The 27,438-nt window shown below is 49.3% G+C and overlaps 10 protein-coding genes and 1 non-coding gene across 11 annotated transcripts; 6 read left to right on the top strand and 5 right to left on the bottom strand.

Moving 5' to 3' along the window:
• The first annotated feature begins 1,165 nt into the window (after positions 1 to 1,165).
• EURHEDRAFT_527983 (putative homeobox and C2H2 transcription factor) lies at positions 1,166 to 4,219 on the top strand. The gene is made up of 2 exons (XM_040787038.1): positions 1,166 to 1,337; positions 1,417 to 4,219. Exon 2 carries the CDS (start codon positions 1,464 to 1,466, stop codon positions 4,047 to 4,049), a length of 2,586 nt encoding a protein of 861 aa, XP_040642644.1. The 5' UTR covers positions 1,166 to 1,337; positions 1,417 to 1,463; the 3' UTR covers positions 4,050 to 4,219.
• A 150-nt stretch (positions 4,220 to 4,369) lies between these two features.
• On the top strand, positions 4,370 to 5,791 carry EURHEDRAFT_408180 (putative ubiquitin-conjugating enzyme). Its single transcript, XM_040780767.1, has 4 exons — positions 4,370 to 4,442; positions 4,496 to 4,590; positions 4,656 to 5,368; positions 5,434 to 5,791. The coding sequence occupies exons 1-4, from the start codon at positions 4,381 to 4,383 to the stop codon at positions 5,515 to 5,517; spliced, it is 954 nt and encodes a 317-aa protein (XP_040642645.1). The 5' UTR covers positions 4,370 to 4,380; the 3' UTR covers positions 5,518 to 5,791.
• EURHEDRAFT_120988 (uncharacterized protein) lies at positions 5,507 to 6,449 on the top strand. Its single transcript, XM_040777714.1, has one exon. The coding sequence runs from the start codon at positions 5,589 to 5,591 to the stop codon at positions 6,063 to 6,065; it is 477 nt and encodes a 158-aa protein (XP_040642646.1). The 5' UTR covers positions 5,507 to 5,588; the 3' UTR covers positions 6,066 to 6,449.
• Positions 6,450 to 6,570: 121 nt separating this feature from the next.
• Positions 6,571 to 7,884, top strand: EURHEDRAFT_374036 (uncharacterized protein; the record flags this gene model as incomplete). The annotated part of the gene is made up of 2 exons (XM_040778597.1): positions 6,571 to 6,902; positions 6,954 to 7,884. The coding sequence occupies 2 exons, from the start codon at positions 6,571 to 6,573 to the stop codon at positions 7,882 to 7,884; spliced, it is 1,263 nt and encodes a 420-aa protein (XP_040642647.1).
• A 123-nt stretch (positions 7,885 to 8,007) lies between these two features.
• Positions 8,008 to 10,437, bottom strand: EURHEDRAFT_512262 (putative CUE domain protein; the record flags this gene model as incomplete). Its single annotated transcript, XM_040786050.1, has 3 exons — positions 8,008 to 9,460; positions 9,753 to 9,756; positions 9,822 to 10,437. The coding sequence occupies 3 exons, from the start codon at positions 10,435 to 10,437 to the stop codon at positions 8,008 to 8,010; spliced, it is 2,073 nt and encodes a 690-aa protein (XP_040642648.1).
• A 264-nt stretch (positions 10,438 to 10,701) lies between these two features.
• Positions 10,702 to 10,773, bottom strand: EURHEDRAFT_t23. Its single transcript has one exon. It is a non-coding gene; the product is annotated as a tRNA-Glu (tRNA).
• A 26-nt stretch (positions 10,774 to 10,799) lies between these two features.
• On the bottom strand, positions 10,800 to 11,866 carry EURHEDRAFT_121129 (LamB/YcsF). Its single transcript, XM_040777715.1, has one exon. It carries the CDS (start codon positions 11,538 to 11,540, stop codon positions 10,869 to 10,871), a length of 672 nt encoding a protein of 223 aa, XP_040642649.1. The 5' UTR covers positions 11,541 to 11,866; the 3' UTR covers positions 10,800 to 10,868.
• On the top strand, positions 11,867 to 16,314 carry EURHEDRAFT_121130 (bifunctional urea carboxylase/allophanate hydrolase). The gene is made up of 7 exons (XM_040777716.1): positions 11,867 to 12,262; positions 12,320 to 12,439; positions 12,492 to 12,765; positions 12,818 to 14,996; positions 15,049 to 15,478; positions 15,535 to 15,938; positions 15,999 to 16,314. Exons 1-7 carry the CDS (start codon positions 12,192 to 12,194, stop codon positions 16,238 to 16,240), a joined length of 3,720 nt encoding a protein of 1,239 aa, XP_040642650.1. The 5' UTR covers positions 11,867 to 12,191; the 3' UTR covers positions 16,241 to 16,314.
• EURHEDRAFT_408185 (putative JmjC domain protein) lies at positions 16,269 to 18,107 on the bottom strand. The gene has a single exon (XM_040780768.1). The coding sequence runs from the start codon at positions 18,006 to 18,008 to the stop codon at positions 16,389 to 16,391; it is 1,620 nt and encodes a 539-aa protein (XP_040642651.1). The 5' UTR covers positions 18,009 to 18,107; the 3' UTR covers positions 16,269 to 16,388.
• Positions 18,108 to 18,117: 10 nt separating this feature from the next.
• On the bottom strand, positions 18,118 to 20,139 carry EURHEDRAFT_408186 (GTP-binding protein Obg). Its single transcript, XM_040780769.1, has one exon. The coding sequence runs from the start codon at positions 20,012 to 20,014 to the stop codon at positions 18,326 to 18,328; it is 1,689 nt and encodes a 562-aa protein (XP_040642652.1). The 5' UTR covers positions 20,015 to 20,139; the 3' UTR covers positions 18,118 to 18,325.
• A 5,776-nt stretch (positions 20,140 to 25,915) lies between these two features.
• EURHEDRAFT_408190 (uncharacterized protein) lies at positions 25,916 to 26,525 on the top strand. The gene is made up of 2 exons (XM_040780770.1): positions 25,916 to 25,992; positions 26,044 to 26,525. Exon 2 carries the CDS (start codon positions 26,109 to 26,111, stop codon positions 26,391 to 26,393), a length of 285 nt encoding a protein of 94 aa, XP_040642653.1. The 5' UTR covers positions 25,916 to 25,992; positions 26,044 to 26,108; the 3' UTR covers positions 26,394 to 26,525.
• The last annotated feature ends 913 nt before the right edge of the window (positions 26,526 to 27,438 follow it).

Consider the following 27,438-nt stretch of genomic DNA (forward strand, 5'->3'; position numbering starts at 1 on the left):
TTGATTCTCGGTATCGCGGTCCGTAAATATATTTCCATGACGCACTGCTGGTGACCATGTATTGGCCATGGTAATGCGGACACAACTCCTACACTGCAGAAATAGACACGCATATGCATATGAATACGGAATCTTCTGTATCTTGAGAATAGTCGTGTGTTTAATGGATTGAACCCACTGTATCCTTTAACATAGACAAAGTGTAAAGCATTGGGTGGCCAAACGGTACCAGACCCCGGTCAATCGAGCCAAGGTATGGGTATGCCAAGTACATTAGGGTATGGAAACTGTCTCTATGTCTATGAAGAGGGCTTTCTTGAGGCTGAATAACCGCCTTCATGTTAACCCAGTCCTCAGTTTCTCACCCCCCCCCCGCCTGTGAAGTTGCTGGCATTTCTTCCGCCACGGTATCAACAAATCCCGACTCGAGGAAACATATCATCAGAAAGGTACCTAGCAACCCTATAGGTTATAGTGCTCCTAATCCTGCTGTGGCAGTAGGGTGCATCATCTCCCTTGGGATCTAGATTCATAATGATGCCTGTGGCGCAGGGTACACCGGTGAATGGCAGGGTAGTAAGACCTCAACGGTTCGGGTCTCACACGATATGCTGAATCAAAAGAGCCAGCCAGTCTGGTATTAATGGTCTGCTCTTGGTCTATATCAGCTGACTTCGCTCTAAGTAGTGGTCATTGTGGCCCCGCAATATCACGTGTGGGGAAGTCACGTTGATTCTGAGGAACTGGGTCAAATGATAAACGATCGATAGTCATAATCCAATTCTTATAGGAACATCTTCATGGTACACAGTATAACTGGTTTCTACGCCAGGGCTACGGAGTACAGAGTATGCTTACCGCATTAGGAAGTTGACAGACAAACCTCGATTTTGGCATTTCATGCTCAATGACCTCACTACTGAATTGAACTGTTGTATACCTTGGAAGCTACACATTTTTTCAGCTCATACTGCATAATATGCTATCAATCCCTCCGATGTCGTTAGAGTGTCACGCCTGTTCCCTGTCAAAGGAATCTCCGCAGGCGTGGCTTTAAACCCAAACAGGCATGGCGTTGTCATTCGAAGGGCGCGCAGGTCACCTGATATCAATCCACGCTAAACCATGGTTTGATACGATCTCCGGCTACAAGAATGGTCAATGGAGAAAAGATGATGACTCGACGCAGAAAATCGGGGCTTATCTTCCTTCTTCGCCTACATGCCTCCAAAGGGCAGGCAGATGATTGGTCCGCTGCTACTCCGTAGTCCGGAGAAAGAAGCGTCCTCCGTAGGTGACCCTCCGCCGATTAGTTGCTCCACGACGCTCAAAGGTAATTTCGGTATGCTTTTTATACCTGTGCTCCTCTCTGACTGTGCTCGTCTGACTCTTTTCTCATTTTATCTTCTCATATCGTTTCAGTACAAAGTTGATCCTTGGTTTCTCGGTTTGGTCGATTAGTAATGGAATACTTCGATTTCGAAGGTGCCTCCCATGACTCCTTTACCCAGGATGATGATGTGGCTTCGGATCAGCTTGAATTGGACGAAATAGATGCCATTGTCCGTCAAGACTCGCTTATGTTAGACCAGTCGTTAGAGGGGCTTCCCTTTGACCCTCCAGAACAGGACGTTACCGAGCAGCAGGTCCCAGATGCTGTCGAACCTCCCTCGGAGACTGGAATGTTTCCGATTGTTCGGACCAAGGAACCATGCGATTTCTGCGCACGAATGGGTTTGGATTGCTTCGTTGCAAGACGGGGCGTGATGCAGAAGGCCTGCACATGCTGCATCTCCCTTTACCGCGAATGCAGTTTCAATACCGCCAAAAAGCCTGGCAAGTTTTTGGACACCTTACACACCGTCTCCGAAAACGTGGACATTCCAACAGGCGGCCTGACTGGGAAGCGAGCGATGAAATCTCTTACTGGTGTGTTGACGCCGGAAGAAATGGAAGCACGGTCGAAGAAGAGCAATGCTCGATTGTCCCGAGAAGCGGTTCGCGTCCTGAAAACTTGGCTGTACAACCATCGCGAGCATCCATATCCGAATGAGCAAGAGAAAGAGGAATTGAAGGAACGAACAGGATTGAAGAGGACTCAAATCTCCAACTGGCTTGCCAATGCCAGACGGCGCGGCAAGGTCCGCTCTGCAAACAGTGCCTCCGCGGCTCAAGATATTCCTGGCCAAGAACCCGACATGTCCCTCATGACACCAATGGAAAGATGGAAGCATTCTCCACCCGAAAATGAACCTGCCGCCAAGTCTGATATTCTTCGCGCTCTGATAACCACCCCATTGGACCCCTCTAAACCACGATCGTCTCAGCCGGCGGGGCACGTACGTTCTCTTTCTCGGCAAACAGGGTCTAGCAACGATGAATCAAGCATTGTCAATTCGAATCGACAGCCTGCATCCAACTCAGTCAGCAGCTTCGAAACCAGTCACTCCTCCATGTCTGACTTCTCTTTTGCGTCTGCTTTCTCCCACCGATCTTCCCTTGGATCCTTCGGTTCAACGGATAGGAAGGATCGTCGACGCCGTCGCAAGGCTTCTGCTCCTGTGAATGAATTTGCTCAGCAAAAGGCCCGGAGTGCCCGTATCTTCCAATGCACATTCTGTACAGACTCTTTCCCGACAAAGTACGACTGGCAGCGGCACGAAAAATCTCTTCATATGACTCTAGAGAAGTGGACATGCTCTCCCGAGGGTGGTACTGCGATCATTGATGGTACACGTCGCTGCGTGTTCTGTATGGCATGTGATCCAGATGACGATCATTTGACATCTCACGACTTTAGCCTGTGTCATGAGAAGATGCCTCATGAAAGGACTTTCTTCCGCAAAGACCATCTTAACCAACACTTACGATTGATGCACAATGCGAAGTTCCACACTTCCATGGACAAGTGGCGCACCACCACCACAGAAATCAAATCCCGTTGCGGATTTTGCTCGACAACCTTCACCACTTGGAAAGAACGAGTGGACCACTTGGCAGCACATTTCAAGAGCGGCGCAGACATGACACAGTGGCAGGGTGATTGGGGCTTCGAGCCATTTGTGCAAAATCGTGTTGAGAGCGCGGTGCCGCCGTACTTGATTGGTCACGAAAGGAAAACACCGAACCCTTTCAAAACTTCGCATGCTATGGCTCCCTCAGATAGCTCATTCAATGAGTTCTCTACAGGTCTCAAGAGCAAGCTTGATGATTCTAACTGCTACCACCGTCTCCAACTCGAACTCACGGCCTACATCCACAAAAGCCTCGCGGTTGGCATCAGTCCTACCGACTACATGTTACAAGACGAATCTCGAAGAATCATATACGGCAACGATGATCCCTGGAACCAGACCGGCGCCGATAACCCTGTCTGGTTAAGCGCACTCAAGCGCGATACTGGACTCATTCCTAATTCCGAGCATATCCAATTCGACAATCTGATGCAACCACCATTTGCAGCACAGGGTGGTTTGCGACAGCCACCAATCGAGATCGACCCTTTCGCAAGGACAATGTACCAACAAGATCCATACAGCCCCCGCGCCAGTTCATCTGGCTTCCAAAGTCCAGCTCTCAGGACTGGTCGATCTTCTACCGCCGCAAGCGCCCCCGGGAGCTCATCCGGAAGCTATGCCTGTAGTACTGGAGCCTTTCATACAGCGTCTAACCCCAGGACCTCAGGCGAATGGGGGGGTATTCAGTCGGCCGGTATCTCGTCGTTGTCTACCCCCGTCAGCGGCTCCGTTGACCCCTTTGCGCAAATGGAGTTTGATCCACAGTTCATGCAACAATTTGACGAGGGCTATGACGGGCTGCAAGATGGACTCGAAGGTCTTACCTTCGAGGGCCTCGAAAATATTGGTCTTCCAGACGGTATAGGGAAGTTGCCTGAGGGTCTGGATCTGCCGGTGTTCCCTGCTAGTAATGAGATGTCGGCACCGGTTGATATACCCAGCCCAAAGCGGCAACCTGGCATCCATGCGCCTGATGCTTCTGGCATGGGTTTCCAGTATCACGGAATGGGTAATCAGGAGACGAATAACTGATATCTATTTTTACGAGTACATATCATGATCATGATAAAAATTTGCTTTGTTCTCGTTTTGTATTGGCGCTCTATGGCTTGACTTCTCGGTGCATTGTTCTGTTATTCGTATTAAGTATACACATAATTCGGCCAACGCGTATATAATGCTTCTAAGCTCGTAGCAAGAACAAATTCAAATTTCTTTAATATCAAGTTTGCTATAACTACTCCGTAGTACTGTGCCTGTACAGAAGTTTGCTGACGGTGCGATAAGATAAGCCTGCCAAAGCGTGGCCACTCATCTCCAACGCGGCTACGGCTGATCGTTAACAAACATCGAGGCCAGCACCATGTCCTCAACCAGATTACCCAATATCCCCTCTTTGAGGAAACATCAATTGCTTCTTGAATTGTAAGTCATGTTTTCCACGCAGTCGTGAGATCTAGTGTACTAACGCCAAATAGCGCAAGTCTGAGACAGGCCGCTCCTCCTGGTGTCTACGTGAGCCTCACGCCGGGCGATCCCACGCTTTGGTCTAGTGTGCTCTTTGTTCGTTCTGGTATGTTCATGGAAGTGAGAAATATCTCCCAACGGCTGATTGAATTATCTTGTGTGCTCGAAAAGGCCCCTATGCTTCTGCCGTGCTCCGATTCCAAATTCGCTTCCCCACCTCCTATCCCGATCTCCCACCCCTGGTGACCTTCTCTACCGACGTCTTCCACCCATTGATCGTTCCTCTTACCACATATACCTTTAGCACCAATGCATCGACCGAGGACCCTGTCAGCGCGACTGATGAAGAGCGTTTATCACCGGGCGGGTTCAGCCTCCGCCATGGATTCCCACATTGGTTTGGCAGAGCGAAGAGAAGCGGGGTATCAACTGCATCTTCAAGGGCGGTAAGCGTCCAGGGCCGTGGTCCGGTATTGGGAGAAGCAACTACTGCGAGGGAAAGCCAAGGAAAAGATAACATGGATTCTACAAAAGGTCAAGGAGAGGATGGGACAATAGAGCAATATCCCGAGCCGAGGAAGACGGTACCAGTTGCGGAACTGTTAGATTATATCCGATCGACATTCGAAGATGAGTCGGTTCTTGATTCCCTGGCGCTAGAAGCTGCTGGGAATCCGGGCGCGTGGCATGCATGGAGGGCCCATAGAGGTAGCAGTAATTCTGCGACAAAGAGCGACTTCAAACGAGGGAGTCCGCAAACAAGGCTCCCTGGTGACTGGCATTGGGATGGGATATGGGCCAAGCGTGTTCAGAGTGAAGTTGAGGCTAGCCACTCGGAACCCATGTTGTATGGGAATTCGGCTCGTGCGGTGGGCGATGAGATGGTACGTTCAGGGATCGTGATTGCCTCAGTATTGCGGGAGTTTGGTTTGCTGATATAAGGTTGCAGATTCGCTTTTCTCGCTTGGACGATGTCAGTATGGCTTCGATTAAAGAGAGGATCATTCCTCGCACAGGGGAGGTACACGAATAATTGCACGGTTCTAGTTTCTGTTTTAGCTATATCATTATACCCGGGACCTATTGAGGTTTCCCTTGTCTGTCATGTACTTGCTCTTTCCTGTTTCGGAATCCAACAATGTTGCACCTTCCTTCTTTGCACGAAATTATCCCTCCCAGAATTACTGCATTGTGTCTTCCCAGATTCCCGACGCCCTCCTTTTCTTCTTTCATCCACATCAGAGCATACTACTACTTTACTCTCTTAGTCGCAGGCTCAATATGCCAAGAGTTGTATCCTTCAGTGTCAAGACCTCCGCCCTCGTGATCGCATTGGTTCTGGTCCCCATCGTCGTCCTCTGTTGCTGTCTTGCTGTTGCGATTGCCTGCTCAGAGTACTGGAGCTCCAGGTCTTCTCGCTGCTCCTGTTGCCCACGAATCCGTTTCCGCTGGTTCAAAGGATTCAAAGGGCGCAAGAGAAAGCACTCAGACCCCACTTCTTCCAGTTCGACCGAAACACCTGGACTCTCGGCGACCCCTTCTGTGTACGGTGACCCTGTCCTTACAAGGGAACAAGTCTAAACCTACGCCGTGGCTTGTTTTTGGCCTTCCTCTCCTTTCCCAGACGAACTATACTCACCAATGGAAGACATCATACCGAAGCCCCTCCGGGTTATCAAGACGCAATCGAACTCCAAGCATGAAATCCGTTCAGTATCACGATCGTCTTATCCCTCGATTCCCTGCAGAAGCTCTTCTCTAGGTTTGGATTCGCGACAGGTTTCGAGCGATTCCTCAAATTCAACCACCCCGTCACCATCCCCCTTTCGTGACGACTCTGAACCGATCAAGATCCGAAAAAGAAGCCGAGCTTATACACTATCAAGTCAAGATCGAGATAGCGAAGGCCAATCTGTCAGTTATCCCAGGAGGTTTGATGAAGTACCGCACCCGCCTTCACTGCTCTTGTCGATCCCACTGACATTCATAGAAAACCGATAGGCAACCATTCCCAGAGACTGGCTGTCGTAAAGAGTCGAAGTCGCGTTTTTTCAGTGGTTGGAGTTTCAAATCCTGGAGCTCGACAATGAGACGCCTTTCCTTCGATCAAACAAACGGCCTCGACGACTCGCATGCTTCTAAGACGTACAACGGGAACGGTACCGCCGACAAAGATCCTGGGCCAATTGTCTATCCTTCGACAGAATTTTTGATCCACGAGAAAGCTGATGTTTTGATACCACGAACTATTCCTATTACTGGAATCGATATGAACACTGCTGCGAACCCTCCTATCATTGGCACTGGCCCTGATTCTATATGGGCTACGGTGAACATCTCCGCAGAAGCCAGCTCTAACGAACCCTTCAACCTTGGATGGCCTGCACCATTGGATGTTGTGATTATTTTGGACATTGTGTATGTTTTCTCTTTTTGGCAATATCCTGGTTCGATATCTAACCGAATCAGACCTCACATACATATCAGCATGCTACGGCAAATAGTCATCAGCTCGTTGGCTATTGTGTCTTCGTTGACTGCTGTTGACGATCGATTTGCCATTGTTTATGTCGATAAAGATTCTGCAGACGGTTTTGGATTACTCCTTCCTATGGACGTGCATTCTTTGGACTCTGCCCGCATCGCAATGGATATTTTCTCGCTCCATCAGCTCACAGGTCAAAGGTCAAGAAAGATCGATTTGCAGCAAATCATTCGGCAAATATCTGAAACTGTCTATCTTCGTGACAGACTAGCACTCTGTCATGCATTCTTCGTTACAGCATCCCCTTCAGTACGACTCTCCACACCTGCGACGGACAGAGGAATCGGCTTTCATACTATATCCCCACATTTTCGATTCCCTTTTAGCGGATCCGATATTCCTTCCGGGTGGCACATCTTCTATGATACCAATAGCTACGATGCAAATTCGAAAGAAGCCGTATTAAAACACAAGATATCTACGGCGATCGAACACATGCGTACTGGAGTAGAGCCGGGTGTTGTGACGGATCTGAAGCTCAGTCTCGTTGCTGGTGATCGGTGCCAAGTACAGGCTGTGTTGGAAGAGTGCCATTTGGATTTACTACGGCCGGGAGAGAGATGGATGGTGCCTGTACAGGTCAGAGTTCCCGCGGCTTCGATTAGACAGCCTCTACGGGTGACTGGTGGAAACACTACTTGCCGCAACAGCCATCCCACTGTTGACAAAGTCATGACACAACTTCAGGATTTACTGACGGATTTTTCTCACGGGGACACCACGCAGCACATCATGTCTGCGCGGCTCGAATACAGGCATACATTGTTATCTGTCCAAAATACCGTTCAGTTGGAGAGTTCTTGCATGGTTGTTCGTGATGTACATGAGTTTGGAATTGCATCGTTGGAACCTTAAAGGGCCGTTGGTGTTTTGAATATGAATTATCATGTAGTTTCTAATGAAAAGTGTGATTTGTTGGTCTTGTATTTGATGCAAGTACTAGAAGTTACTGGATCAAGGTTTTCTGTTTATCTACCCTTAGTCGTCTGACAGCTGTGAGGCTACAAAGTTGGCCAACGTAGGAGCCTGCTCCTCAGTTGGTTTATTCGCCCATAATGGTTCGCCATCATCATCAAATTCTGCCCATTGGAAGAATGAGCATCCTTTACCCCCAGGGGCATAGCCTGCATAACACATCCACATATATCTACCCCTAGTTTCTCGCTTTCGTTGCGCACAGCGCAAGATAGCATGCGTCCCACAACGGCACTTCGGGGTATACCACGGATGAAGCGAATCACGGTACCACCGGTATGTGATATTTATCCGCCGATTCCCAGATACGGGATGCGGGTTCACAGTTCGGGCCGGGGTTATGGCATGTTTCCACTCTTCTTGCATCTCCGCATGCATGACCAAAAGGGAGTTGTGCGGTAGATGAATGGATATCTGACCCTGGGCGTCTGCACGTGCAGTTTGTTTTTGCTTTTGCGCTACAGTATCATTGTCATCGTCTTCTTCTTCTTCTTTTTCTTCATCATCATCAGCAACAACCCTTCGAACCCGAAACTCCCTCTCAACCCCCAAACTCAAACTCCCAATAACAGCTCTCGGCCCCAAATACGTCAACTCATCCGAATGAAACCCCACACTCTCCGCCGGCCCATCATAACAATTCACAAACGCCACATTGGGCTTCCACATCCTTGGCGACTGGTATCTCAATTTCTCTCCCCGGGGATAAACGTCCCGAATCCGTCTCCTTATCTCCTCGTTCACTGCATATTGTACCTTGCCCGAAACATCGCACATATGCGGCGTGATCTGTCGGACGTTCGACCGGTATGTTCCACCGTATGTATATTCAGATGTCTGTTGGTGGTATTCCTCAGGTGTAGAGACGTAGACACTAGCAGAGTGCGGGCTTTGCACTGTGCGCTCGAAGAGCTGGAATTTGTGGCGTGAGAAGTGTAGGGATTCGGAGAGGAGTTCTTGGAGAAGGGTGCTTGCTGTGTGTGGGGGGAGGAAGTTGTGGATTATTGTGCAGGGTGTGTGGTGGGCTATGTCTCGGGGGGTGTAGAGGTGTAGGGTTCGGCCTTTGCGGGTCAGGAGTTGTTGTTGTTGTTGTTGTTGTTGTTGTTGTTGGAGATTTTTTGGGAGTGGGTGGCTGGTGTTGGGTTTTGGGGAGCAGATTATGTGTGGGAGGAGGGATGTTTGGATTGCGGATGAGGTGGCTCGTCTCTTCGGGGTTGTGGTTGCTGTGGACTCGGTGCTGGCTGTTTCTCGCTGCTGCGGTGTCGAAAGTACTGATGAGGCCTCTTCAACAGATCCACTACATGATACCAGGGTATCCAGCAGAGCCTCCTGTGTCACATTGGGAAAAACGGATAAGAGTAATGCCAATTTCACCTCTGTCGATTCGTCGTCGGGTGCGGACGCGGGTGCTGGTTGCGTTGACGGCTGAGGCGATTGGGCCAGCCGGGGCCTCTTCCTGAAAACGAATGCGTCCATTTAGAGAGCCACCAGCTCCTTAAGGAGGCCATCAAGAAGGACGATGCTGGAAATGCATCGATATAATTGAAGAGAGGGGAGAATGAAGGCATGGGAGATTCGCCGAAGACGAAAGCGTTATCAGCACGTGAATTTATCGGTATGACCAATCAGGATGCATATACTATAAACTGGCATCATGAAGCCTTCTAGATCTTGGAGTACACGAAGGTACTATAATTGATAGAGTATAATTAAACGTTATGCCCACTTCCCATCACCCAGATATACACGTCCCTGTTTATGGTAGTCCGCCAGCAGCTTCCCTTGTCGCAACCCATCATACATCTCAACCAACGCACCCAGCACCACCATTGTCGATCCGGAATAGGGCTCATCCTCAGCAGCCGACACAGACTCGGGATGATTCACATCCGGAAAATTCTCTTCAATAACCTTAATAGGACACCGTGATAAATCTGCATCCTCAACCTCCCTCGCTGCTTCATCCACTATCCCCGTCATCGCCGCCAACACTGCATCATCAATCAACATACACATCCTCAATCGCACCGGCAACTCAATAGCCGGTACAGAAAGCGCAACCTTCCAATCATGAAATGCATTCCGGACGAACCCCTCATCAACCCCATGTAGTGTCTCCTGCGAACTAAACACCTTTGACGAATAACATTGTTCAAGCCGCGCAAGTTGCTCAGAACTCCCCTCAAGAATGCGCGGGAGGGATTTACGGATTGTCTCGCTCAGGCCGCGCAGGTATAGTAAGATGAGACGCTGAGACTCCGGGGCGTATGTAGTGCGGTAGATAACAGGGCCCCAGGTTAGGGTAATAAAGTCGCGTTCGGGGCTAGGAGGGAGAGAGCGGAGGCCTGGTTGGGAGCCTAGACGGTAGACTTCCTTTTGGAGGAAGATGTTGGCTGGGGAGTGGAAGTTTGGGGGCTCGGCTGAATCTGTCATTATATGCCTAACTATGTGTATGTAGGTTTGGTGTATATATCTTGGGGCCGATTGGGTTCTGGTGGTACATATGGTTTTCGTCAGAGTGACATGTCCGGATCTAAGTACCATTGTAACGGTACCATTTCAATAGATCTTTCGATCACGATTCACCAAAAAAAAAAAAAAAAAAAAAAAAAAAAAAAAAAAAAAAAAAAAGCAACGAAAGAAAGAAAGAAGAAAGGAGGCGCATCCATTCAATGGACCAAAAAACGCAAAAAGTAATTCCGACACGGGGAATCGAACCCCGAGCTGCCGTGTGAGAGACGGCGATGTTAACCATTACACCATATCGGATGCTGTCAATATCTATCGTAACTTATGGTTTTATTAGCCAATACTATACTTTTGATGACCCCTCCTCGTTTTGATGCTGCTACCTACAAATGCCCCTATTTATGTCCATTCGTCTGGTTGAATTCGTCTGCCACCCTCCGTGCCGTGCTGACAATGTCCAAGCACCCTGGCGAATCCGAATGGCAGCACATGGACAGAGGGTAGTTCTTCAACTGCAACTGCACCACTGTTCCATCCACCGCTGTGACCGAACTGTCCTCGATCTGTTGGCGAATGTGCCTCTCAGCATCGCCCAGATCCCACGGTTTCTTCTTACGGTCAATCACCAACATCCCCCGCGAATCATACTTGACATCACCATAAAGTTCGGCCCAGAATTCAATCCCCAAATCATTGGCAGCACGCTCCATATTCGTCCCCGCAAGACCAAACACCGGAACGCCCTTGGGAATCCCCTCCATCACAGCCTTGGCCACCTCATAGTCCCGGCACATCATCCCATAAAGTACCCCATGGGGTTTGACGTGATTAAGATGTACGCCCTCGCGGTCTAGGAAGCCCTTTAGCGCTCCGACTTGGTAGATGGTGATCGCCGTTAATTCCTCGGGCGAAAGCTTCATTTCCCGTCGTCCGAAACCTTGGAGATCCGGTAGGCCCGGGTGTGCTCCTACCAGGACGTTGTGGGCTTTGCAGTTGCGGATGGTGTCCATCATGATCAAGGGGTCGCCGCCGTGGAAGCCACAGGCGACGTTGGCGATATCGATCATGGGGAGGAGCTCGAGGTCGGGTCCGAGGGACCAGTTGCCATACTATTTACCATCATCAGTCAAACAACTTCATATCAGCTACTAAAAGATAAGAGGGGAAATCGTACAGCTTCCCCCAGGTCAACATTGATTAATGCTTTTTGTTGAATCGGAGGCATGGTGATGTGTGGTTCAATATGAGTATGGTACCCCGACTTTCTCAGAACAAGAACAGCAGATGGTTATCACTCAATCACTACGGCTAAATTGCTGGAACAAACCTCAATAGATATAAGCAGCTTACTGAGGGGTTCGGAGTCCGTGCTTGCAAAGTGGACATGGAAGAGCCCCATCGCCACTGCGTATCACGTCTCCAACTCGGCCAACCGATCAACGGTACACCTCACAGTTACTCTATCCGAACATGGCCCCAAACGCCCCAGGCCGTTTTCGGTTCACACCCTCGTCGATCCGGAGGTCCTGGATAACAGGATGAGCTCCATTATTGGGCCCCGGCGCCGAGAGGCACGTAAGTATGGTTACTTTGGGTAGCTTCGTAACCGAGGGAATGGAGAGTGAGATAACACCCCTCATCAACTGGCCTTTAAAAGATAGCCAACGGATTCCCGTAGAATTACTTACTGGGATTATTATGTATTCTCTGTTCGTGCAATGAATTCTCTCAAGACGTTATTAGTCGCCAATCGAGGCGAAATTGCTGTGCGCATTTTGAAGACTGCGAGGTATGTAGTTTTGGAACTGAGCGCGCATGACGCATGCTAATTGCCTTTGGTAAATAGGAAACTCAACATTCGAACGGTCGCAGTCTACACAGAACCCGATGCTGCTTCAACACATGTCCATCTTGCAGATCAAGCTGTTCTCCTCTCGGGTCATCCGTCAAAAGCATACATAGATGGGTACGCTCACTATTCCCCTAATTTGACCATTATTGTGCTAACAGCACAACAGAGACCAAATCATAGACATCGCGAAACGAAACAATGTTGATGCGATCATCCCCGGATATGGATTTTTGTCTGAGAATTCCGACTTCGCAAGAGCTGCCACCGCTGCGGGCATTGCCTTTGCAGGTCCCTCGCCGGAGAGCATCGAAGCGTTCGGGCTTAAACATACTGCTCGGGACCTGGCCACGAAAGCTGGCGTTCCCATTGTTCCTGGGTCGAAGGGCCTAGTGACAACTGAGGATGAGGCGGTTGAGGTGTCTAAAGGATTGGGATTTCCGGTAGGCTATCCAAGCATTTTACCTGGTCGATCCAACAAGCTGATGGTTTCAGGTCATGCTCAAAGCCACCGCGGGCGGTGGTGGAATGGGATTGCTCACCTGCAGCTCAGAATCAGAAGTACGCGAGTCCTTCGCCACAGTCCGATCCAGAGGCGAAGCTCTCTTCAAGAACGCGGGGATGTTCATCGAACGGTACTACCCATCCAGTCACCATATCGAAGTCCAGGTTTTCGGAAACGGAGACGGAAAAGCAATTTACATCGGCGAACGAGAATGCTCCATCCAAAGACGACACCAGAAGGTCATTGAAGAGTGCCCCAGTCCGTTCGTCTCGAGGAATTCAGGCCTTCGAGAGAAATTAGGCGAAGCTGCCGTTAGTCTGGCAGAGTCGATTAAGTATGGTTCTGCCGGTACGATTGAGTATCTCGTTGATGACGAGACGGGGGCTTTCTTTTTCCTGGAGATGAATACGCGATTACAGGTTGAGCATGGAATTACGGAACTCTGTTATGAAGTCGACCTGGTGGAACTCATGTTGAAACAAGCTGATGCTCAGGTCTCTGGAAAGAAGGGCTTAGAAGCGTCGTTCTTGACCAACCTGCCGCTGAAGGGGCCTTATGGATCTGCTATTGAAGCCCGTATCTATGCTGAGAACCCGATCAAAGACTTTGCTCCTTGCCCGGGAATATTACAGGATGTTGAATGGAAGGAGATCCCAGGTTCTCGGATTGACACATGGGTTTACAGAGGCATCAAAGTATCTGCCAACTATGATCCCCTGCTCGCCAAGGTCATGTATCACTCCTCAAGACGACAAGAGGCTATCAAGGGTATGCAGACTATTTTGACAGAATCTCGAATCTGCGGCCCACCAACAAACCTTGAGTTTCTGTCTAAGATCCTCGATGATGAGCGGTTTATCGCAGGAAACACTTTGACCAGATTTCTGGATGATTTCCAATTTAGCCTCTCGGCAATCGATGTCGTGACTGGCGGTGCCTACACCCTCATCGAGGACTGGCCTGGCCGTCCAACCCTTGGCAGAGGTTTCTGCCACTCAGGACCTATGGACCCATTAGCATTCCGCATTGCGAATGCACTTGTCGGAAACCCCGTTGGTACTGAGGCACTGGAAATCACGCTTAGCGGACCGGAACTGCGCTTCCTGGGACCAGCATTGGTCTCTCTCTGCGGTGCATCGGTTGACGCCAAACTCGATGGTATCCCGATTAGCATGTGGTCCAGGATCAAGGTCTCCACTGGCCAGAGATTGACCATTGGAAAGACTAATGGAAATGGATGTCGTTCCTATCTCGCTGTGTATGGAGGCTTCACCAACGTCGCTCAATGGTTTGGATCGAAGGCGACTGCGCCGATGGTAGGCGTTGGTGGCTACCAGGGTCGACAGCTTGCATCTGGTGATCTCCTGTCTATTACAAGTCAATTTCCAAATGTTAGTGGTGACCTTCGCCTGCCGGACCGTCTTATCCCAAAGTACCCCAATTATTGGGAACTTCTTTCCATGCCTGGTCCTTACGATCAGGGCTATATTGTCCCGGAGAGTATCGACATGCTCTACGAGGCAGAATGGAAGATCTCGCATAACGCAGCTCGCGGAGGAATCCGTCTCATCGGCCCGAAGCCCAAATGGGCTCGTTCAGATGGCGGAGAGGGTGGAGCGCATCCATCGAACCTGATCGAATACGGATATGCTATTGGTTCTCTAAATTGGACCGGTGACGACCCGGTTATCTTCCCACAGGATGGACCGGATTTCGGTGGATTTATCAGCAGTCATACAATTGTCAAGGCGGACTTGTGGAAATTAGGGCAGATTAAAGCTGGTGATACGCTGAGATATCGGGCTGTGTCTCTCGAGGATGCTATTTCTGCAAGAAAGGAGACGGAGAAGTTTGTCGATGAGGTGGTGCAGTGCTGCTATAAAGGGCAGGACTTTGATGGCATTCAGCCTTTGAAGGATGAGCTTCCTCAGGCTCTAACGAAGGAGTCTCGTGGAAGTGGTATTGTTCATCAGATTCAGGAGAAGGGTAACCAGCCGCTTGTTTCTTATCGACAGGCTGGTGATGATTACATATTGATTGACTACGGTCATGGCGCTTTCGACTTGAACCATCGCTGCAGAGTGACTGCTCTCAAGAAAGCTCTGAATAAGGAAAAAGGGGATTTCACCTTCTCAAACGGACTGATTGGCATGGTCGGATGTGGTAATTGTACGTCAACCCCTCTCTCAGAGCTTCTACCTCACCCACTAATACTCTCCAGCGCTAATGCTCTACTATGACGGCCTTAAGACGCCCCAAACCCAACTCCTTCAACACCTAACCTCCATTGAAGCCGCGTTAGGCGACCTCAGCGCAGCAAAAATGCCCAGCCGTCTCTTCAAGCTCCCGTTGACCTTCGAAAGCCAGCGCCAAAAGGACGCCCTGAAACGCTACATGGAGACGCAACGGCCCTACGCCTCCTACCTCCCCGACAATTTAGAGTTCGTGGCGAAGAACAATGCGTTTAGCAGAGAGCAGTTTGAGAAGATCTTCCTAACTGCGAAATTGATGGTTGTTTCGGTGGGTTTTTTCACGGCGCTGCCGCTTGCGTTGCCGGTTGATCCGAGGCAGAGGATGAATTGTCCGAAGATGAATCCTAGTCGGGTCTATACCCCTGCTGGGTCGGTTTCGTGGGGTGGGAGTTGTATGGCGTGAGTCCTTCCCCTAGCCCTATCATAAACATACCAGACCAAGCTAACAAACATAGATTATATAACGTCGACTCCCCCGGCGGCTACCAAATGACGGGCATGACAATACCTGGCGTCGACATCCTCGGCACCAAAAAGAACTACCACCCCAACCGCCCGTGGCTCTTCGAAGACTTCGACCAAATAACCTTCTACAGCGTAACCGAAGAAGAATACGAGAAACAACTCGCGCTCTTCAACAGCGGCCGCTACGAGTACGAATGGGAAGAAGTCGTTTTCGACATGGAAGAGCATAATCGGTTGCTGAGGGACACGAGGGAGGAAGTTGCGAGGATTAGGGAGGAGCAGAAGGGGGCGCAGAGGGAGATGGATGAGATCGAGGGGGTGTTGTTGGAAAGGTGGGAGAGGGAGAAGGCGGAGAGGGGGGTGCCGGTTGATGAGGTTGATATTTTGTTAAAGGGTATGTTCCTTCCTATGTTCCCTTGAGCTGTGTTTTGGAGTACAGAGACTAATTGTGCAGACCCTGAGATTCTTCCTGTTGAAGCACCGCTTAACGCGAATGTTTGGAAGGTTGAAGTCAGCCAAGGCGATAAGATTGGCAAAGACCAAGTCGTTATCATCCTCGAAGCGATGAAGCTCGAGATCGCTGTTCGGGCTGATCCGGCGGTTGTTGGGACGACTGTTGAGAAGGTCTTGATTCAGCAAGGTGACTCAATTGAAGCTGGAAAGCCATTGCTTTTGGCTAGGAAGACTTCGAAATAGAGGTTGTATAGGATCTTGTATATAGCTAGAGGGCTCTGGTGACCTTCTGATCTTAGCTTAGCAATGAGCAATGATATTGTCTAGTACCTATCTTCCAACGCCACCCAATGCAGTGGTATGAATCAATCATGATCACATCAAGAATAACCTATTCCCACCAAAAACTAACACTAGCACCTGCCTTTATTCCTCGGACATAGTGCCACCATCCAACCGGGATATAAAGACATTCCCCTTCCTTAAGAACGGTCTCAACATACTCCGCTTGCAGAAAACCTGGCCAGAGTGCATCCCACTGATCCTCTTCAGCCGGGGAAAGCTCAATGGATGTCAAGTCGACCTGCGACGTATTCGACATGTCAATGAGCTGGTGGTTTGGTTCCTGTTCTTCGAATCCTGTCTGATTTTTTGTGGGAGATGAGGCAACAGCTTCCATTCCACGGGGGTAGATTTGGGAGGCTGGCGTATGCGGGGAATATAGACGAATATATTTGGTGCCTACTACCTGGACGAGAATGTTGTGATATGGGTCGTGGTGGAGGGGGGATATAGTCCATGCAGGGCCGATCCAGGTGTTGATTATAGGGTCGCCTGGGAGGCTTATTTCGGATGTTTCTGAGTTCCTTCGGTTGTTGTTGTCGTTGTCTTCCCCCCCCCCGGAGTCTTCCGCGCCATGTGCTTTGGCCTTCTCTGCCTGCTCCCGCTGTTTCTTGAGATAGACCGGCGTTCCTGGTTCCGGCGCCGGAGGATCAATATAGCAATAATCCGGTATGCAAATATCCCTCCTCAACGCCGGGATTTGTGATAGAAGATCATGCTGCGCCATATACCCCGTCTGACAAGAATCCTCCTCTCCGGACATCGTCTCGCCCCTCCAAACAAATTTATCCACAAACTCCCCAAACTCCATAATCTGCTGCCCCCATCCCTCATCCGTATACGACCTCCCAACCTCCACAGGAACCAGCCGTTTCCCACCAAACGTCCTCTCCATCCAGTAATCCCGCGACGACCAAGGCCTCGCCGACATGGCCGGCCAATGTTCCACTGCATCCGTTATCACCAGCGGCGTCCGGACGTCCTGTATATGGTGCTCGATGGCGTCAAACGAGGGGGCTGAGAGACGGGGTATCGGCGATTTCGAGCGTGTAGGTGGGGTTGTATCGGGTGGGAAAAGCGGAGGGGAGAACTTTCTGCGTTTAGCAGCGCGATAACATTCCGAGTCATCGCTTTCCTCGTCTTGGGAGTCTGCAGTTTGTGATGTAGCGGCTTGAAGGCTAGATAGGAGGTTTTCGACGAGTGATTCACGTAACGGTGCACTGGTCATTATCAAGGCTTTATCGAGCACATGAATAATCGGCGATAACCACGCGTTGGGGTGAATCTTCCACTTCATTGTTGCGTCATTTCCCTGCTCCAATAACCTCCCAACCCATCGCGCACAAAGCTCCTTGCCTGTATCATGTTTCCCTATGCTATTATTACCCCCCTCATCATCCAGGACCCCGCAGTTCTCAACGATCACTAGACAAGCTTTCACGATACTCGCGTCCGTGTATAGTCGTCGCCAGCAAGTCTCCACATCTTTGAAGGGGAAAACGCGCAGTTTTGCGTCGGCAAGGTCAAGTGCTAGGTCCTGGCATTTGAATAGGAGGTCGTGGAGGGCGTTGAGGTTATGTTTTGTGCACTGCCGTATGGGGTCTTCGGGGGTTGGTTCAGCGATGGTGGAGAGTGCGTGAGCAACCACGGATGGGAGAGATGTGGGCATCTCTTAGGTAGGCCGTAAGGCGTATATTAGCACGGTATCATGTGGGATAGAATGGGTATTTGAGAGTAGGGATGGTGTAGAACTGTGGTTGCTGCGTTGGTGTTGTGGTCTTGAAGATTATTTTTCTGAGTAACATAACGTCATCGCTAAACTGATATTCCTTAATGACTTCCATTCAGGGCCCAACCACAAAGTAAACATGCAAAGAATTATCGTACATCATTCATTTTGGCTTTTAAATAATATACAAAATGTATCATAACAAAGAGTGGTCATGTATCCGTCCACTAAACGCCGTGAATGCATATATAGCTTGCTCAATCCAAAAACTCCATAACCAACTTCGGAATGCGACCAACACCTTGCCCTTTAATCGCACTCACCGGGACACTGACCAGCTTCTTTTTCCATCCATCCTGCTGTCCACAAGGGTGTTCAATCTCGCCCTTCTCAATGCCCGAGAGATACTCCCGTAGCTCCTTGTATCGCTGCTGAGTCTCCGGCAAATCAGCCTTGGTAGCCACAACGAACCACGGCTTCGTATGGATAGGCAGGTGTTCGAGGGAGGGAAGGGGGTCTTTGGGACCGAATGAGACGTTAATGGGGCCATCCATAGACTTAGATGCGCGCATCTCTTGTCGTTCTGCTTCTAGCTCTGGAAGGCCGTGAGTAGATAGCTCGAATGGAGTTGTGTCATCCTCCGAGGCCTGCTCAGTGTCGCGGACCTGTTTGTACTCGCGGAGTTCGTGCCATAATTTATTGAGCCCTTGAATGGGGTCTCCGGCGTTGAGATCGACCACGAAAGCAAGTATACCTGCTCGCTCGATGTGACGCAAGAATCCCAGTCCAAGACCACGGTCCATATGTGCATCCTCAATCAATCCTGGGATATCCGCGATCGTGAACTTGGTCCGTTTCGATTTGCTCTCAACTAGCGGTCTCCCTTTGAAATCATCGATGACCACAGTGCCGATACTCGGGGAGAGCGTGGTGAACTCCCAATCTCCAATGCGCGTGCGACTGTTGGTCAGTGACCGGAGCAGTGTACTCTTTCCGGCATTGGGTTTTCCTACCAACCCCACGTCTGCTAGTAGTTTCAATTCGAAGTCCAGTTCCAGACGAACACCGCCCTCTCCCCTAGATGCGAAATTCGGTTTTGTGTTTGTACGGGAAGCAAAGTGAGGATTTCCCAATCCGCCAACAGCCCCAGCAGCCAACAAGATCGGCTTGTCCATAGGTTTCGAAAGATCAAGATGAATCGGCGCCTTGGGTTCCAAGGCAGCAATCTGCGGCCGTCGAGGCGGGTTATCTGGAAACACCGTTGTCAAGAAATCCGACGGTTTGGCACCAGGATATAACACCCAGCGGTCATGGCGGATAGACGAAAGTCCCATCTCATCCATCTCATCCACATCCTCCTCAACCTTTGGTTTCTTCCGCATCTGATGATTAGTCTCTTCCTCCGCGACAGGATCGTACCGGGATACCTCCCGGACTACCGTTCCAACAGGGACCTGGATCAGAACATCTTCTCCTCTCCTCCCTCCTTTACTCTTCCCACGGCCGTTCTTCCCTCTTTTGGCCCTGATGACGCCTCTGCGGGCCAGTTTATGCAGGCTCGTCATGTTCTCGATCGCTTGGATGTAGATACTTCCGCCGCTGCCTCCGTCGCCGCCATTCGCAGGCCCTTCCTCGATATATTTCTCTCGTAGAAACGCAACACACCCATGTCCTCCGGACCCTGCAAACATAACTGAGCGACATTTGTCCTGGAATATGAAGCGGGAGTAATCATCCGGTGATGGGTTCAAGTATGAAAGATCTTGCGGCGGCGGTTCGGAGGCCGGAGAGATGCCATCGTTTGATCGCGCGCGCTCAACGTTAGTGCTTTGATGTCGACGACATGTCTGAAAGCCGGGGAATATTCGCTGCGAAGAACGTACACGGACGGTTCGTCTGAAGAGGGGAGAGGGGAACGATAAGAGTCCGGTTCGGGGGTTTGCCATCCTGCTCACGAAAGCGCTTGCGACAGGTCTTCTATATGGTCAATTGAATAGACTTCTTTCAGGAAGCACGCATGTTCTCAATACTAGCCTGATCAAGGTGATGACTGTGGAATTGTCGATTCGCCTCGGTGAGTAAAGAACTATCTGGAGCATCCCGCAAATTCGCGATGATGTCGACAAGGTCACGTGGAGATAAAACTATCATACACCTGAGGCAGGATTATCATCGCAACTTCATCTTCGATCTTTATTCATCCTTCGACGACACTTTCCCTAGTTGCAATCACCATTAGCATCCTACGGAAGGCTACGGTACCTCAAATCCTTGCATCCGAATTAAACGCCAACCTACTCATAACAATCCCGACCAGGATCATTACCGGGTACCCAGAGATCTTGTTTGAGACCGGCATGTATTAATTGACGATCCATCTGCAACTGCAAGATTAATTACGGCTTCATGCAACCAATTACCGGGGGGGTTTACGGATCATTCTGGTCCTGCATAATATGTGGGTACAGTTACTTGTACTCCATCCGATGTGATATGAAATTATTTGAATCGAGTAGGACTCTCGGAATCCGGCTGGCGTGCATTATTGGAGCACGGGCATGTGCTTTGTTACCGGGATGGGATTCCTAGACTAGTGTTGAGACGGGAGAAACGCGACCAAGCATCATTGGAACACCACATCAAATCAGAAACCGGGAAGGAATCACACTTCGAGACGAACGACCGAACCGAACGGATGAGATAGACAGGTGATGGTTTGATTTTGATACAGGTATAGCTTAAAACTAAGACCAATCACCAGGGCCGGAAACAGCGCCGCGCTTATGACGAAATGCGACTCCATAGCTTCTAACTAGTATCGTGAGCCGGGGCCATGGGGAGGCTGGGGCTTTTGAATGAATGCACAAACGGAGAAGTCCTAGTGTCGTATCGTGTCTAGTTTAGGGATGGCGATGTGAGGAGGAACGAGGGAAGGGGGGACAAAAGTACGGCGGCGCAGCAGGTCGGAAGGACCATGCGTGATGGCTGATTTGCAGATGCAAGCTGAGATATGGTACTTTTGCGATGTGAGCTGTGGCCAGGGCCAGATGGAGGATCGACCTGTGTCCGAGCTTATCGGACAGGTTGCATCGGGTTAATCAATTGTTATAGAGTGCATATTTGTACCATGGGCTTGTACTGCTTGTACCGCATAGAACGGAATTGCCCTGTTTGCGTGAAGTCGCTATTTCTTGATAGAGCAATCCGAAGTGTTCAGGTCGCATCTTCTGTACAGCTTCGCCATGGCCTCATCGGCGGTGTGCCACATATGTCCGTGTCCGCGCCTGCTATTTGTGTACTCGCGCATCCAGAATGCAATGCAGCCACTCGAGATTCGATTTCGATCAAGCCACGTTTGATAAACCGACATATGTGCAAATACTTGCAGGATATAGAGTACACCAATCTAACCTATCAACGAATGAGTCAGTAGTCGGTGTATATACCGGGATCGGGGCCGGTTTATGATTCTGCATTACATGGATACGAGTACATAGTACAGGGTACAGATACGTGGATATGCTTATTCCATGATAGGTAAACGGTAAATTTGTGCAACATCCATGCACTGCATGATAGTACTTTGTTCGCTGTGTAGTATGCTCCGTCCACATGCCTCCATGCAGAGTCGTACAACTTGATCGCTACCGTTGACCTGCCAATGGCACGCCTTACGAGGCGTGGTTTCTCGTGAAGTCCTCCGTACGGAGTATTTCGTATACAGCTGCGTATCGAATTCTGCAATGTGAGGTAAGAGAATATGCGCACACCGATGTGTATGGAGCACTGCATCCGCATCCACCCGCATCCCAGCAGTAGACACATATTCAACAATTCAACCAAACAAGAAAAAGGCCTGGACTTCCATCTTATGAATCGCACTGCAAAAGATTGATTAAATTCATGGTTCTCGAAGCCTCGATGCCCATAATCTATTTGCTCCAGTACCAGGGTACGTACTCCATACCTAAAATAATAACACATAATGCGATACCATACCGCCTGATCTAAAATATAAGTGGGATCAATTAATTAATCAATCAGGCAATCAGTCAATCAATCGCTCGAGCGAGACTTGTCCGACTCGATCCCACTATTTCGTTCTAACATATTGAAAAAAAGTTGTCTAGCGTACCAGTACGCTGTATTCCCCGTTATCCCCGATCCCCGACCTTGGGGCGAGGGACTTTCCTTCTCGGGACAAGTTTACGGTTTTTGACAGGGAAATCCCAAACACATGCAAGGCCCAATAGGAAGCGATCCGGGGACCCGGTGGAAGGGAGAACTCGCTGTGTGTCAGGATTTGCAGCAGTTCACATGCCTGTGGGTCTTGCTGACCGAGAATATTAAGGTCTCTGTAAAGTACGGTGTAAGAGAAAGTAAGAAAGGCTGGTGTTATCCGTCAACGCGGCACCGGGGCCGGATTCCGGTGGAAAAAGACGGGGTTTTCAGCATGGCCAGTGGGAGATTTTAGAGCGGCTATCAAAGAAGTTTGTCTCTTCGTTATGGAGCAAGGTGTGGCTGAGGCTGGCTGAGGGTTAAGTGGATCCCGTGACGTTTGTTTTGTGATTGAACAGAACTGTTTCCGGAGGGGTATCGGTTCCGTGGGACATTCTTTCCAGTAGTGTGCCAGACCGCTGGACAAGGTTACGGGAGAATAATTCCGAGTTTGGTACACCAGGAACATAGTCCGGATAACTAACTGTTACTAGTCCAAGTGATCCTAAAGTATGTTGTCCCGGCCTTCGTTGTCTGTCTGAAGACTGGAGGATTTGCCACTATGGAGAAAGGACGGACATTCCCATCTGATATGACGATCAGCATTCCCTTTCCAAGTACTTCCCGAAGTTTTTTAGACCGTACCTCTGCTTCCCCGAACTTCCGGTCTTCCGATCCAAGGAGAAAAGGTTAGGCTGCTCCATACCGAATGGAAAAAAGGGACCGGCCAATGAGAATTCCATCGGGGCTACTGCTCTGTCCCAGGGGAAGCCACCGATCCACTGTTTCGCATTTACTCTCGATCACAGCGATCCATCACCACAGTGGGGTTTATTATTGGTCCGGGGAGCAGATCCTGGTAACCGGTCACAGTTGTATTGGTACCAGTACTTGTACAGGTACTAGTGTTCCGTACGACTGGTATCTTTGTCACTTTGGGTAAGACATGTCAACGTATGTTGGTGGCAAATGTTCTAGAAATCCTTAATTGTTCCAGCAAGGCGAATGGAAATGGTCGGGGATGTGGCATGACTCGTTGCCATGTCGTAGGAGTCTTCCGTACATCAGACACGGAGACTGGTAAATAATAACAGCCAAATAATAGTATAATAGTATTATCGACTCCATACCAAGTCCGATCCCGTGTCACATTGTCACATCAACGCTAGCTGAAGCAGTGGGCAGACGGCGAACACCGTGGTCACCGCAACAATTCGTTGTATTTCGTACAGCGTGGCAGGAATTCATCCCCCTGACGACGTCATATGGAGGACCCGACAACTCGGCACCAGCGTTGTTGATCGTCAAGTCAATCGCATCTGAAGAATGCGTATGGAGCATGGAAATTGGATGGAAAACCTCATTCCCTCGACCAAACAGATCCAATGACTAGCTCGGAGTATTTACCGTAATCCCTGGAAATCCGGAATGCGGTCACCGCTCGTCGTATGTAAGAGTACCCAAGTCCCACGAGAAGCTAATCCTAGAGTGGAGATGGACGAAAGGAGAAACCACGGGTGGATCAAAGAAAGTCTTTAGACTTTGAGAAGGTACCAGGGGTACGGTACTGTAGATGTTATGTACAGATGTCGAACGGGAGTGCTGTAACCGTATTCTCGCGTGAGATGAGCACGACGTAGATCGGAGGCCAAGGCGGCCGTTTTGTTCCTCAAGTCGGGATGTCTATTGGTTGGTAATTCTCGTACGGCTCTTACAACGATACTGGCGTTCTATCTGGATGCTCTTGTGGCTGTTGGAACTGTCCCTGCAAAGAGTGGACTTAAGACATATGCATAATCGTGTGCTCTATGTGCTGTTGTAGCCTTTCGATTGCATCGTACATATCGACCTCGGTGTATCCGGCTGTCGCCATCTCTGCTGCCAGGTATTAGGCTGGCCGGCGGTGTGAGTATCTCAATACTCCGCTAGAAATCACTCTGAATATCCCTGCGTCCATGAGTATTCTGACAAAGCTGTCCAAATTCAGAAGAGCCTTTCTGAAACCCAGAACATTCCACTCCTCAAAGGGGTGGGAGCTTTTCGAGTTTTAAGGTGTCACGACATTATTGCCCTACCACATCATTCAAGGCTAAGCGAGCAGTCAACATTCCTTTCAAATCCGTTTGGTGTTCAATATAATCCGGGCCCTTCATGTAACGCCGGATATGGCCAGCAACCTGTCTTATTTCCGTATAGAGTCCGCAGCCTTTCTGGGCTTTGCTGTACGGTCGTATCAGATGCTTCATGTCTTGCATGCCAGCTTGTTGATTTGAGAGCTCACTCATTGCGCTAGTATGTTCTCCGGAGTTGTTGTCCAAGCGAGACCAACAACCTCTACAACAGCAAGGCAGAAGCTATGACGTAGAAAAAACCATTTCGCCATTGCGTCATTGTTATGACTAGGTACTTATAAAGACGATGCCTGAACGTCCTGCCCAAAGGATGAAAAGTACAAATGGAGATGAAAATGATAGAAGGAGGGGCAGAAGCGGAGGAGGGGCAATTCTCACATGATCTGCACCCGCCAGGTCAGTCACGCCGCAACATTTTACATTTGAGAATTCACGTATAGGATTCCGAAGTGTCCGAATGGATGTGACGATGGACACGATGTCGTGCTAGGTATTGATGCCATCAGGATTCCTGCGACTAACTGCTGGACAGGCTGCATCTTTTTCTGTATTATGATGAAAGGTCTCCGTTTTTGACACCGCCAGATCATACCCTGCCCCGCCGCCGGTGCTATCTCGGAGTGACAGGATGAAGATTCGGACTACCCCTCATTATCAGGTGAGTTAGACGCCCATGTATTCTGCATGCACGGGAAAGGGAGATAGACAGGACAACCCCGCGGCGCCGACTGATTTACAAAGGAACTGGGCAGCAGAACACTTCGGACATTGCCTGGAACGACGGACATTGGCCTATCGTTGGCTGTAGACACACAGACTCACCGTATCGAAGGATTGGTTAATTGCCCAACAACAACATCACACAAACAAACAGGTCCAAAAACATGCAGGATTGAGCCGCTATCGGGAGTTATTCTATACGCTGTGACTACAGAGTACCCGTACACATGGACTGGGGTATAGAGTGCTACGCGAAAAGACAGTTACAAACAGATTGTCAGATCAATCCACCGAAATTTCGGAAGCATGATGACGTCGTGTTGGTTTTTACATACCCAACCGTCTTTCTGGCAATGCTCGCCTAGCGCGTTACAGTCGATCCCGGGCTTTAGTATCAAGACTAGCAGCAGCGGATGTTGTGATTGTCACTGTAGATTCGCACGTTCTTCTGCTATGACCGTGATTGGGAAATTGGGGTTTGAGAAGTCACCCGCAGCTCAGGTCAGCCCGTCCATGTTAGGCATACAGTAAGTGGAATTACCACTCGCGTGGCTCCAGATCTGAGCTGCACTAAGTCTGACACTATGAGATCCACTACTGAACACTATGGATTGGCGGCGTAGTAGCAGCGTACGGGAAGGATGGAATAGCTATGGGACTCGGTGTGTGTGTGTGTGTGAATGGAAACCGGATTACTATTCGTATGCTTGGGGTCACGAGGGATTCAAAATCTTTGTTTTCTCTTGCTTTTTTTTTGGACCATTACTTCCGTTCGTCCTTGCGGCTAATTCTTCACCGACTCGCCAACGGGCCCCAACTGGCTGAGTGCAGTGCAGGACGAGTCATGCTTTCCGGTGGGAATCAGACATCGGAACACACGGTCGGGGATAATTAACATCAAACAGTGTCAAAAAGTTTAAGATTTCTCAACGGTTTCTAGGGATGGGCGTGAAACCAGGGGGATGGAAGGATGAGAAAATTCCTCTCTGTGACGGTAGTTCCATTCCGTCGCCTCCGTGCTCTTGGGCCCCTGGCTGGCAAGCAAGCAACCGGAGAAGAAACAAAGAAAGATTCGATTGCAGAGAAAATCTGTCGGCATCTTCTCCGTACAATATTGTCCATTGTATGCAGACCCCCTCGCGTCCTTGGCGGTGGTGGTTTGCCATCCCCGGATACGGCGCTTATTGTTAAGACTGAAGAAGAGTTGAACAATTCTTTGCAGACTACGGAATATAACTACGGAATACGTATTTGATAGCAAACAACCGTCTATTCATTAATATCCTATGCGACTGGTATATCAATCTTGATCACCTGTATCGGGCCCACAAGATACAATAGCGCCAGTCCACACCGTAAGGACGTGTTGACTGCTCACCTTTGACCAACTTATACTATTGCTCCGTATTATGATTATTGGCATTAACCAAGTTTTGAAGAATCACGCCCCACACAGCTGGAGGGCATTATCTACGGTATAATAGTACGAATAAAGGCATGGTGATAGTAGTGGTAGTAAGCCGTATCCCCCTATCTCGGTCTCTCCTGATTAACTCCACCGTCTTTCTTGCCGGACAGCATACCGAATTTCAGGATCTGCTGTCTGTCAGTAAGTAATCGTATAGCATCACAATGCAGATTATTTTGTATGTATGCGATGTGAAGACTCGTACAGGGTCTTTACACCGCATGTTATGAAATACCCCGACACAAACAAACGGTGGTAGGTGAGAGTTATCTGCATGCAAGTCATCCGGTTTCTACCCAAGGCCAACAACAAGTGCTTCCGATTATTTGTATGTAAGTTTGTAAGTATGTAATATATTACAGCGATCTCCTTATTCCATACAGAGAAAATAAAAATATTAAAAAAAAAATAAAAATGAAAAAGAATAGTGGATACCGGCTGGTTTTCCAGAATTCCGGCAGTGGAGAATTTTTTATAGTTAACAGGTAACAAAATAACAAGAAAAATAACCAAAAAAAATAGAAAATTAGTCGTGGAGGGGCAATGAGATCTATCAACTTCCGAAACCAATAAACACAGTTTTTCCGGCCTTCTGGAAGTCGATCAGTCGAAATTTAATTTAAAATTCGCGTATAGTACCTTTGGTGGTACTTTGGGTAGCCGGTTCCCCGGGGTCAATTATTATACGTCCCTAAAATGATCTGTTCTGTGTGAAAGAAGGGAAGAGTAGTAGTAGTAATTTGGAGAGGTTCCACCCCCTATACTATTGCCCGCTCTCTCTTCCTCTCTATCAATCGGATCGTCGGAGGCCCCCGATTATTCTGTTCAGTTG

The sequence above is a fragment of the Aspergillus ruber genome, assembly GCF_000600275.1.
Source record: "Aspergillus ruber CBS 135680 unplaced genomic scaffold scaffold00002, whole genome shotgun sequence".
NCBI classification, from domain to species: Eukaryota; Fungi; Ascomycota; class Eurotiomycetes; order Eurotiales; family Aspergillaceae; genus Aspergillus; species Aspergillus ruber.